The 13,012-nt window shown below is 34.0% G+C and overlaps 1 protein-coding gene across 1 annotated transcript; it reads right to left on the minus strand.

Annotated features, from left to right (window-relative positions):
• Positions 1–6,840: 6,840 nt before the first annotated feature.
• Positions 6,841–9,993, minus strand: LOC127118241 (serine/threonine-protein phosphatase PP1 isozyme 4). Its single transcript, XM_051048397.1, has 4 exons — positions 9,580–9,993; positions 8,235–8,794; positions 7,902–8,124; positions 6,841–7,214 (listed from the first exon to the last, which is right to left on the minus strand). The coding sequence occupies exons 1-3, from the start codon at positions 9,800–9,802 to the stop codon at positions 7,936–7,938; spliced, it is 972 nt and encodes a 323-aa protein (XP_050904354.1). The 5' UTR covers positions 9,803–9,993; the 3' UTR covers positions 6,841–7,214; positions 7,902–7,935.
• Positions 9,994–13,012: the final 3,019 nt, after the last annotated feature.

Raw genomic sequence — 13,012 nt, forward strand, 5'->3', positions numbered from 1 at the left:
ATGATTATCCAAGGTGTGATGAATTCCTTTAATTGTTGATTTAATCATTGTGCCTTATTATGCTATTTCATAATGATTTGAATTCTCACCCTTTCTGTTTGAATGTTACCTTTACATGGATATCGTGCAGATACTCCAGAGTAGTATCACTGAAGTAAGAGGATAGTAGCTCGCTCGAGATTAGCTGGAGAGTTTCCGTATTTTAGTTTGACGATTAGGTAATGAGTCAATGCTCTGGTCATGTAACACTGGGTAGATTGGTAGTATCGAACTCATATCTCATTGGAGATGCAATATGTTATTACTTGAGTTATGTTATCTTGAGATGATTGTTGAGAGATGATCATGGTATGGGACATGGATCATTTTATGAAATACATGAGTATTCTTTATTTTCCGCTGCGAACGCATATGCTTGAATATTCATGATAATTGAGATGTGTTATTTTAAATGACCAGGTGTATTGTTGGTTTTTGAAAGCTTTTAGTTTTTGAAAACGTCGATGTGACGCCCTTTTGTTTATATGCGTGCTTATTTACTCTGATTATATGTTAAATATTTTGGGGTAGAAAAAGGGGTGTTACAGTGTGGGCTTCAAGCTAAAAGCCCACTTAAGTGTATTTTGGCCCATATCTTATAATATGCCCAAAATCACTTAAGCGTGTGGTACCTTACCATATTTCGTATTCTACTTAAGTACACCGTACCTTACGATGTTCTATAATTCACTAAAGTGCACCGTACCTTACGGTGTCCCTTAGTTACTCTATCTCTCATCAATTCGTCCTTTGTGTGTGATCCTGTAGGTTTTCGCGACGTTGGCAATTATATTAAATCACGCATTTAACATAATAAACAATGAGCGGTATCTAGCAACACACCACTGCTACCCAAGACACGAAAATGTCATGTGATCTGACAAACCTTTTGTGATAATACTTATGTGCATAATTACCCTTTTGCCCTTATGTCTATATTGAACACAAGGCATAGACCGTGTCATCCTTGTCCAGTTCAATATTGGGCCCATAGACATTTATCCTGTTATGCAGGATGGGCAAATTCCATCTAGGTCACTCATGTCCCTCAGCATGCTTCGTGGAGTACCCATCAACTGTCTTTATGGTTATCCAGTTACGGACAACGTTTGATCAACAATAAAGCACTCGACTCTACACCTAGGGTCCATGGTGGTTTCAGGTCGAAGAGTGGTATACACCATTATCACCATGAGAATAACTTATGACACTTTGCATAACATTCTATATAGTATTCTCATAGCGGGGCAATCCGGTATAAATATTACTCTTAATATTCATACCTATGTTTAAGACTTGATAACTACTTATCCATGATCTATGAGATGTGATCATCAGTCTACATAATAGTCTTAATACTTTAATGTTATCCCATTTCACAATAAAGCTCGACTATGGATACTTTAAGAATAGTGTCCTTATGTTTAATGTGATCTCATGATCAAGTCACACTTGATACATTAAACGGACTAGCTATTCTAGGGACTTTATTAAATAAACGTAATAAAGAAAAAGCCTTTTATTATTAATAAATAATTCGATACAAGTACCAAAAGTATTGGCCTCTAGGGCTTACACCAACACCATCTAGGTCACTCATGTCCCTCAGCATGCTTCGTGGAGTACCCATCAACTGTCTTTATGGTCATCCAGTTATGGGCAACGTTTGATCAGCAATAAAGCACTCGACTATATATCTAGGGTCCATAGTGGTTTCAGGTCGAAGGGTGGTATACACCATTATCACCATGAGAATAACTTATGATACTTTGCATAATATTCTATATAGTATTCTCATAGCGGGTCAATCCAGTATAAATATTACTCCTAATATTCATACATATGTTTAAGACTTGATAACTCCTTGTCCATGATCCATGAGATGCGATCATCAGTCTATATATATAGTAGTCTTAATGCTTTAATATTATCCCACTTCAAAACAAAGCTCGACTACGGATACTTTAAGAATAATGTCTTTATGTTTAATGGGATCTCATGATTAAGTCACACTTGATACATTAAACGGACTAGTTATTCTAGGGACTTTATTAAACAAACATAATAAAGAAAAAAGCCTTTTATTATTCATAAATAATTCGATACAAATATCAAAAGTATTGGCCTCTAGGGCTTACACCAACATACCCATGTAAAGACAACATTCAAACAAAAAGGGTGAAAGGTAACTAGATTGTCCATTTAGTGATGCGATAGAACATCTAGATATTTGGGTGAGGATATCTAGATTACCTATTGAATATTATGATGATAGATTCCTATTATTCATTTGCTATCGAATCGGGAAGACAATTAAGGTAGATAGAAATATGCTCAACTGGGAAAGAGGTGAGTATGCAAGATTGTCCATCCAAGTTGACTTGACAAAACCTCTGCTGGATATGTTCTCTATAAAAGGGAGGAACTACAACGTGGAATATGAAGGTCTCCATCTCCTTTGTCTCACAAGTGGCCACTTTGGTCATTATACTAAGGGATGCATGAAAAAGGCTTGTGGCACGCATGAAACAAGCAAACATGGGAGAAATGAAGAAGTGTTAAAGGACGAAGCCAACTCTTAAAAAGTTAGGCCATGAATACTTGTTCAAAACAAAAGAAGAGCAATGAATCCCAAGATGGAGGTTCATGTTGGCGGAAAGATGGCAAAGGGAAACAATGTATCGGTGATCAAAGCTGCAATAAATGCTAAGGCGTAAATCAAGGGATCCAGGTTCAACGCTCTTAATGAGGAATCATTTAAAATCTCACTGAGGGATTTAAAGGTGCGAAAACAAGAACGGGGGAAATTAACGAAATAAACTTCAATGAGGAAAGGCGATAAAATCTTTTATCAAATCCTCTAATTAAACATATTGATGAATCTTGTATCTAATGAATTACAATCACGTTATAATCTCACCGAGGGATTTAAAATTTTGGGAAATATGAGGACCAATTTGCAAAATTTGAAATAATAACATTAACCAATTTGACATTCAAATTCTATGGAGTATGAGAGGAATTTGAAATTCTTTGATTTTAGGTATCATTTCAAAATCATAAAATTTAACTTGGACAAAATACTTCATATATTTCCACTGTTTTAACATTTTTTCACATTTTTTATCCAAACAATGAATTTTGTGCAAATCATTTTAAATTTTCTTAAAACATTATATTATCTCATTAAAATGACCCATCCAAACACACCTTAAATGTGTTCATCCAACCAACTAGGATCAAGAATTTAGACCCTCACGCTTTAATGTGTTTCTCCCACCCCATTTTCTTCGCGGACTTTTACGAGCACACACATTAATAAATTTTTTTGTTGCATTTTTAGACTTAAAATGTACAGTATCTGCGGGCTTCCACCCCCCCCCCCCCCCCACACACACACACACACTCACTTTTTTCAGGGGACAAGCCTGATTTTAGGCCCTCATCCTCAATAATGTTCGCTTGGCATCCGCCTATAATTACCTACCAAAATAAATGGGTACGAGTGCATGTATATGTATATATTTTAATTTATATTATTATATAAAAATGTATATCTATAAATTTTATAAAAAAAACACCAATATTAAACTATTAAAAACTTGTTTGAATAAGTTTTAGTTTTAATTCTTAAAAACTATTTTGAAAATCAATTTTGGATGGATGGATGGATGGATGGATGGATGGATGGATGGATGGATGGATGGATGGATGGATGGATGGATGGATGGATGGATGGATGGATGGATGGATGGATGGATGGATGGATGGATGGATGGATGGATGGATGGATGGATGGATGGATGGATGGATGGATGGATGGATGGATGGATGGATGGATGGATGGATGGATGGATGGATGGATGGATGGATGGATGGATGGATGGATGGATGGATGGATGGATGGATGGATGGATGGATGGATGGATGGATGGATGGATGGATGGATGGATGGATGGATGGATGGATGGATGGATGGATGGATGGATGGATGGATGGATGGATGGATGGATGGATGGATGGATGGATGGATGGATGGATGGATGGATGGATGGATGGATGGATGGATGGATGGATGGATGGATGGATGGATGGATGGATGGATGGATGGATGGATGGATGGATGGATGGATGGATGGATGGATGGATGGATGGATGGATGGATGGATGGATGGATGGATGGATGGATGGATGGATGGATGGATGGATGGATGGATGGATGGATGGATGGATGGATGGATGGATGGATGGATGGATGGATGGATGGATGGATGGATGGATGGATGGATGGATGGATGGATGGATGGATGGATGGATGGATGGATGGATGGATGGATGGATGGATGGATGGATGGATGGATGGATGGATGGATGGATGGATGGATGGATGGATGGATGGATGGATGGATGGATGGATGGATGGATGGATGATGGATGGATGGATGGATGGATGGATGGATGGATGGATGGATGGATGGATGGATGGATGGATGGATGGATGGATGGATGGATGGATGGATGGATGGATGGATGGATGGATGGATGGATGGATGGATGGATGGATGGATGGATGGATGGATAGATAGATAGATGGATAGATAGATGGATAGATAGAGGGATAGATAGATAGATGGATAGATAGATAGAGGGATAGATAGATGGATAGATAGATAGAGGGATAGATAGATGGATAGATAGAGGGATAGATAGAGGGATAGATAGATGGATAGATAGATGGATAGATAGAGGGATAGATAGAGGGATAGATAGAGGGATAGATAGATAGATAGATAGATAGAGGGATAGATAGACAGATAGATAGAGGGATAGATAGAGGGATAGATAGAGGGATAGATAGACAGATAGATAGAGGGATAGATAGAGGGATAGATAGATAGATAGATAGATAGATAGATAGATAGATAGATAGATAGATAGATAGATAGAGGGATAGATAGACAGATAGATAGAGGGATAGATAGACAGATAGATAGATAGAGGGATAGATAGACAGATAGATAGAGGGATAGATAGACAGATAGATAGATAGATAGACAGATAGAGGGATAGATAGATAGAGGGATAGATAGAGGGATAGATAGAGAGATAGATAGAGAGATAGATAGAGAGATATATAGAGAGATAGATAGATTGATAGATAGATAGATAGATAGAGGGATAGATAGATAGAGAGAGAGATAGATAGATAGATAGAGAGGGGGATAGATAGATAGAGAGAGAGATTTTAATAATTCTATTTCACACTAAAACTATATCTTGCTTTCAAAAATTCTATTAAAGTTACACAATATTTCAAATTTGTGATTAATGAAAAGTGTATAATTTTTTTTTCTTTCTCTCTCACACTAAAACTAAAAACTAAAACCTCTAAACTTATTTTGTAAAATTAAACTAATTTATTGTTTAAAATTTTAAAAACTAAAAAACAGTTTTATAAAATCAAATCAAACATAACTAAGTATTTGTTTATTTTATAATTCAACAGTAAACCATTTAAAAACTTCTTTAATGTTCTTAAATATTAAAAATGATATAGCACTTTTATAATTAATCTATTTAATTTATTACAAATTCGGATAATTTGTATGAGTACTTACATGTAAAAACTTTTGTGTCCAAATGTATGAACGGATTCAAAATAATTTAAAATAATTTCCAACAGTAAATATGTAGATAAGTACTATAATATCTTTCCCATTATTTTCCCTAATTGAGATGTCATAGGCAGTTTCTTGTTAACTAAGTTTTTGTGACCATTTGGTTACACATTCAATTTTTCACATTCGATCAAAATCACATTGACTTAGCTAGATGCGTGTAAAAGTTGAGTGTATTTTTGGGTCCCCGGTTAGAGTCCTTAAAATATAATCTAGATGTGTAAAATTAATTTTAACATGTTTGAATACACTCAACTAGAAAATTAAGATTTGTAGGTTTTGAATCATTCAATTGAGTTTTGTAAGAATTTATCCATACATAAATTACATATCATTCATCTCACTTTTAACCATAATCAATTTTACATAATTAATTCAACTCACTTTTAACCATAATCAATTTTACATAATTAATTCATTCGGAATCAATTTTACATAATTAATTCATTCGGAATCAATTTTTTCCACCTCAAAACCAAAAACAGACTTACTTTTGTGGCTTCTACAACCTCGGCAGAACAAAATCATAGTTGGACAAGAGTTTAGAGACTCAAAAGCCTAATCAAACACACTTAATATGGTAAAATTGTGATTTTAAGAAGACCAAGTCCAACTACATACACAGCAACGGAAGTAATGCATAGATATGAAAATCATGATACTCAACGGCCAAGGTATATTATCACATTTTTAATGTTAATGGATAGTTAGTAATATGATGAAACATGTATGTAACATGTTGCATCATGACAAATGTGTTTGTAGTTGGTAAGTATCGGTATAAATATTTTTAAGATAAATTTTTGGATACTTTCTCGATACATATCGAGAAGTATCATACACATCAATATCAGATACATGCGAGACACCGATACTTGGACCATTTTTGAAAATGAACCATCACTTTTGTCATATTCACCTTATAACAGACCTTTGGTCCCATGAGAATGATGTTACAACTTCAACAATGACATTGCAAGAGATTGAGATAACACAAACTGATTGAGATTTGGGATTGTAACAAAAAAGAATGGTTTGGTGACAAATGGAAGAGGATCACACAACATAGGTGTTTCATGATAAGGTGACAGAAATAAAATCAAGACAGGTACCAAAAACGATATAATCCACCAATGACATCTTTATCGGAATAAAATCGGTGAAAATCATCGTCACAAACAACACAAACTTCTCTATCATTTTAACTTGATATTGTCTAATAATCAGACTACCTTTGAGAACAAAGTAACCCATTCCCAAACTCATCTACAACACATATATGTACATATCGCGTTGTAGCATAATTTAAAAATATAAATGAACAGAATAAAAGGTAAATAAAAACCTTTGCTATTATGGTCAACCACAAGAGCTTTAACATTATGTAACCGTTATATTATGCCATGGATCTTTGAATATCATCATCACCTCAGAATCGATACAACTGACCATGCAAATCTACGTCTTTCCGAGCTTAATTTAACCTGACGAATACATCTGTGCCAGAGTAAACAAAAACGGGACTTACGTTAAAATTGAGCACATGGACGGTAACATGAAAAAAATAAATAGGAACAAAGGAGCTTGACTAAACAAAGTAACATGCTTCAGTTCAATTCTGGCGTAGTTATTATACAAACTATAGAAAATTTTAAGAAAAAATAAAACTATAACTTAGAGAAAATTATGAAACAACAAAATAATCACAAGGCATATCCTTGCTTATGCCTTATACTTACTAGAAGTTACTGCTTTAATGTTGGTGAAAATGTTCGGTTCAAAGGGCGGTAATGATTCGAGGAAAGGTATCCTCACACCCTTTTTTAGCTTAGTGGCTGATATTTCGTTCCAGACAACCCCAAATGGTGTATGGATAGGGATCGCGTTAATAGTATCACCATTTATAAACCCAATTACTACTACTAACAAGCTCTACAACCTATAGAGAAGACAGCAACAATGAACCACCATATATTCATAGCTATTATGGAACCACCGAAACATTTTCCCTCATCCCACACCTCCATGATATTCTTCTTTTCCACCATAGAAACAAAGTGATCTTTTTAGCATAGATGAGAAACATTCTTCATTTCTAAAAGAAAATCTAAACTATCTCAATTCAAAAACCACAGAAATCTCAAATAACCAACATATAAAATTCAAATGCAACTAAAAGCAGACCTTAGTTAATTAAGGAATAGTGATGTGGCAACCATCACATCTTGTTTGACATCACGAACTTTGTTTTTTTCTCTGCAGGTTTAAGAATCTGGAAGGAGCACATCAAGTTTTCGTCAACACTCATCATTGCACCAGCATTGTCAAATTCACCACAGTAGTTTGGAGCTGAAAAAATCGTAACAAGTTGCCTGTCTGCAAAGAATTCATATCCATCCTCTACGACCTATATAAAGACTACCGTGTCAGTTATCGGTAAAGCATCAAATGTTTACTCTTTTTCTAGAGGGTAAAAGAATAACATAAAGGATGGAGGAGGCGAAAAAATAGAGAAACCTGATGAGCACGGCAAATAAGGTCCAAGTCATGCATTGTCAAAAATTCAGCCACTTTATCAGGACCAAAGGTGTAGGACACTCCTCTATCGTTCATGCCCCAACCCTTCACATCTCTACCAGGATCAGACCAAAGCAAATCACAGAGCAAACCAGTGTCAGGGATAGCAACTGGACGAGGCAGAATTCTGATTTGATCCAAATTAGTGAGATCGGGGGAAAGACCGCCATGCATGCACAATATCTTATCATCTATGAGAGCTGCAACGGGAAGGCAGTTAAAAGAGTCGGTAAAGGCTTTCCAAAGCCTCACGTTAAACCTTCGCTTACATTCATCGTAAAATCCATATATCCTATTAATGGAAGCGCACTCGTGATTTCCCCTCAGAAGGAAAAAGTTTTCAGGATATTTGATTTTATAAGCAAGCAAAAGACATATGGTTTCTAAGCTCTGCTTGCCACGATCCACGTAGTCCCCTAAAAAGAGATAATTAGATTTTGGAGGTAAACCCCCATACTCAAAGAGCCTTAACAAATCACTGTACTGCCCATGAATGTCACCTGAAAATTCAAAGAGAGATCTCAAATTCCAACCATACCAGAATAAAATAGTACAGTCAATTAAATTCAAGCCCAACTCAGTCACTCAAAATAACCTTAACAGTCAGTAATCTACAACCAGTGTTGTCAATGGCGGAGAGCCAAAATCTCGCCAAACCGGCCGCTTTGTGGCACCGTTATAGGGGATTATGGCGGAAAACCCACAATATCGCAGCGAGCCCAAAAACCGCCATGTATATCCGCCATAGCGATCAAGGCGTCGATATTTGATAACACTGTCTACAACACAAAATGCATATCTAAAGACTAAGCACAAACAATAAACACTTTGAGAAAAGTTCATAATAATATTTTCTCACAAACCTCCAAATTTTATATGCCCTAAAAGTTTAAAAAAACAACCCACATTTTCTTCTTCAGTCTCTACCAATCAATCAAATAAACCCTAAAATTAAAAGGCATTAACTTGCAACAAATTAAGGATAGCAAAAATAATAACCACTTAGAGAAAAGTTCACAAACATAATTCTTCTCACAAACCTCAAAATTTTAAATGCCCTAAAACTAAAAGTGTAAACCAAACCACATTTCCTTCTTCAATCCCTAACAACCCATCAAATCAAATATACCCTAAATCAAAAAGTTCCAAACTTGCAACAAATTAAGGATACCCAAAAGCATCAACATTTAAATATCAGATATTTCAAACCCTAGAAATAAATAAAAAATCAAAATGGGGTGGCTGAAAAATAAAGATTAAAAAAAGGGCGTAAGTATGTAAGTACCACAAATCTTGATAGGGGCTTCAAGTTCAAGCAAATTAGGTTGTTGAAGGAAGATATCTCTAGAAGCAAGACAAAGTTGCTTGATCTCAGCCTCAGATAGCTGAACTTGCTTTCCGGGACGCGACAATCTGACCTCGGTGAGTCGGCGGATAATGTCATCCAGCACCGCTTCATCAATCCCTTGAACTTGTGCTTGAACTTGTGCTTGTCCTGGTGCACTCATTGATTCCGATCAACAATAACAACTTCTTCAGTCTCTGAATGAAGAACGGAAGAAGAAGAAGGAAGCAAAAGGGTGAACCAACCAAGAGAGAGAGTAGAGAGAGTGGCTCAATCTCTTTTACTTTGGTTGGTTCTCTCTCATTGTCTTCGCGTTACTGTATTACTGTTTTTTTTTTGTGATTGCTCTTTCACTATTTTGTTTTCTTTCTGCATCATTATATATATTTATATCATTTTTATTATTTATATTTTTAGTTGTTTCAAAAAAAATATTTATATTTCAATACCATTTAAAAAATGAGATTAATTACTATACACTGTCAATGTAAAAAGTTTTACACCGTCGATCATCACCATCACCCGTTTGTATTACTTTATAGATTTTTAAAATAAAAGTCAAACTTCTTTTAATATCCAACGTCTATAATTAAACAGTGTATTTCAATTAATCTCTTAAAGAAGAATATATAAAATTATATTTGCATATTTTTATTTGATATTTCTTTTTAGATAGAGATGTTTTTGTCTAAATATTAATATTTTTAAATGAATAATTTATAAATATCAAATTATTTATTTATATTAATATATAAACATAAATAAATAAATATTATCATTAAAAATTAATGAGTAATTTATTTTATTTAATTCAACTATCACGTATTACTTCTGGTCTTTAAATTAACCATGTATAAAAATTTGAAAATGAAAAAATTTAGAATTTTTTTTATCCATTTCTCTATATTCTTAAATGGAAGTGGAAGATAAATACATAAATGAAATTATATTTTTTTTAAATGATAATTTAATTTATGAATAAAAATAATCAAATAAAATATAGTTTGGGATTATGGAATTATGTAACAAAAAATTAATAAAGATTAAAATTTAAATTTTGTAAAATGATGGAATATGATTTATTTAATTATTCATCAAATATTTGTGACATTTGTCGATGGCATGAGGATATGCGACGTTTCTTTGAAATTCTCTTATGTTTAAGTATTCAATAATATCATTATATTTCGAGGAAAACTTGTTATGGTTATCACTAGACCTACTCACTTATGTATAAATTGATTAAGTAAATTTGATATGTGTACTAGCTAGTTAATCTTGTTAGTTTTTGGGATCCATTTGTTAAACACTACCGTAATTTAATAAATTGTATTTAACTCTAAGTTGATCATACCTTAAATTAAATATATAGCATAAAGATTATAAGAATTAAAAAATTAAAAACACCATAAAACATTCACATAAGAGATCACCACAATCACAAACTATTTTTAAATGTAGGTAATATAAAATATGATAGGATCTCGAACCCAATGACTAGAAAATAAAAAATAGAATACACATCAAATGTAGTGGTCATCATTCCTCGTGGAAAAGCAAAGATATAACTTAATGACAATAGTTTAAGAGGAAAAAAAAATTGATACAAACGCAGTATATATTGTTGTTATATTTGATTGACATAATTTTATAGGTAATATGTGAAGCAAGATGTCATGACATTATGTTGAGACATCTTGCCTCTATGATTTTAAATCGGAAGACAAGATGTGGAGGAAGATGTTCCACGCATTAAGAAACATTGTGCCTCGTCCAGAAGGCAGTTTGCATTGAGTAAAATTTGCGCCTGATGAAAATTTGTTTCCTTTATTATTTGATTGTTTTATGTCCTTTATAGAATAAGGAAAGATTTCCGAAAATAAATTTTTTCAAGATTTAAAAAAAGCAAGTCAAATTGATGGAGATTTTCCATATCAAAGATTACAAATCAAGTTAATGAAGATTAGTGTATTGTTCTTTTTGAATTTGCATCAGTCGCACAAAATGTTCAAAACCCTAACGGACCATGCAGTTGGAAACTATTTTATTTAAGGAGGAGTTATCCATGTAAAAGACTAAGACCTTGAGACAACAAGCAAGGCATGTTTAGTTTACGATGTCTTTTGTTTTTGTTGTTAGTTGTGTTGTGAAAATCTATTTGCTAGTGTCATTCCTATAAAGAGGAATATAGTTTTTTTTAGTTGTAATTGGTTTCGTCATTCATACCATATTGTAATTGTCCAAACACTTGAGAAAATGGTTGAGAGAAAGTGATAGGAGTCTCATATTCAAGGGGAGTCTTGAATAGAAATCCACGGGTAGTATTAATAAAAAAGACTTTAAACTAGAAGGGTTCAACTAATATCAATTTGTACTTTTACTATTAAGAGTAGATTTTCTTTCTTGCGTTAATGCCCTCTAGACGTAGGTGACTTTGCACCGAACGGGGTTATCAATTCATTGTGTCCTTTTACTCTATTCGCATTTTATTTGTTAATGCATTAATCTTGTTATACACATTGTGTTTGACATCTTTCCAGTAGAAGAACAAAATTCTAATTGACATCAGAGCAGGCGCCATGTTCTACTAGGTGAGCTCTAGGGGATCTATTCATTTTGTTCAAAAAAAGATAACACTAAAGAAGAATGATTTTTAAATCGAACACTTATCTTAAATTGCACGAACTATGATTATTGAAAAGTCTGCATGGTTGCCTTTCTCAAATTTATGGATAACAAAACTTGGAAGGCAATCATTAAAGATGGAAACCCCCAATGGTTACTACACAGGATGTCATTCAGTCCCTGAAGCAAGAAGAAGATTTGTCCAAATATGAAGATGAATAATATCATGGAAATTTTTGTGCTCTCAACGTCATATTTAATGGAGTTGACAAAAACGTCTTCAGACCCATCAACATACGTATTGTTGCCAAAGAAGCGTGAGAGACACTCAAACTGCACATAAGGAACCTCAAAAGTTCGTATGTCAAGACTCTAACTTCTCAGCACTAAATTTGAGAACCTACGAATGAAAGAAGACGAAACAATTTTCGATTTCTATGTTCTCCTTCGTGACTTAGCCAACTACTCGTTTGCTCTTGGTGAAAAAAATCCTGAAGAAATATTGGCCAGAAAAATTCTCAGGCCTCTCCAAAAAAAGGTTTGATATGGAAGTTATAAGTATAGAAGAAGCTTAGGACATCATCACCATCAAGGTGGATGAACTTATTACTTTATTGCTAACTTTTGAAATGGTTATCGATGACAAAGCTGAAAAGAAAAACAAAGGTGTTGCATTCAGAGTTGATGTTGAAAATGATAAGGAACAGGTAGAAGAGGATAATGATGATAATGTGTCTAACTATATTGC

This window comes from Lathyrus oleraceus, chromosome 2 (assembly GCF_024323335.1).
Source record: "Lathyrus oleraceus cultivar Zhongwan6 chromosome 2, CAAS_Psat_ZW6_1.0, whole genome shotgun sequence".
NCBI lineage: Eukaryota > Viridiplantae > Streptophyta > Magnoliopsida > Fabales > Fabaceae > Lathyrus > Lathyrus oleraceus.

Excerpts from the sequence above, each read along its gene's own strand:
- LOC127118241 (XM_051048397.1), bottom strand. The coding sequence starts at position 9,802 with ATGAGTGCACCAGGACAAGCACAAGTTCAAGCACAAGTTCAAGGGATT. Across the intron at positions 8,795-9,579 it reads AGCCCCTATCAAGATTTGTG|GTGACATTCATGGGCAGTAC; the intron begins GTACTTACATAC and ends TTGAATTTTCAG. Across the intron at positions 8,125-8,234 it reads TTATTTGCCGTGCTCATCAG|GTCGTAGAGGATGGATATGA; the intron begins GTTTCTCTATTT and ends GTCTTTATATAG.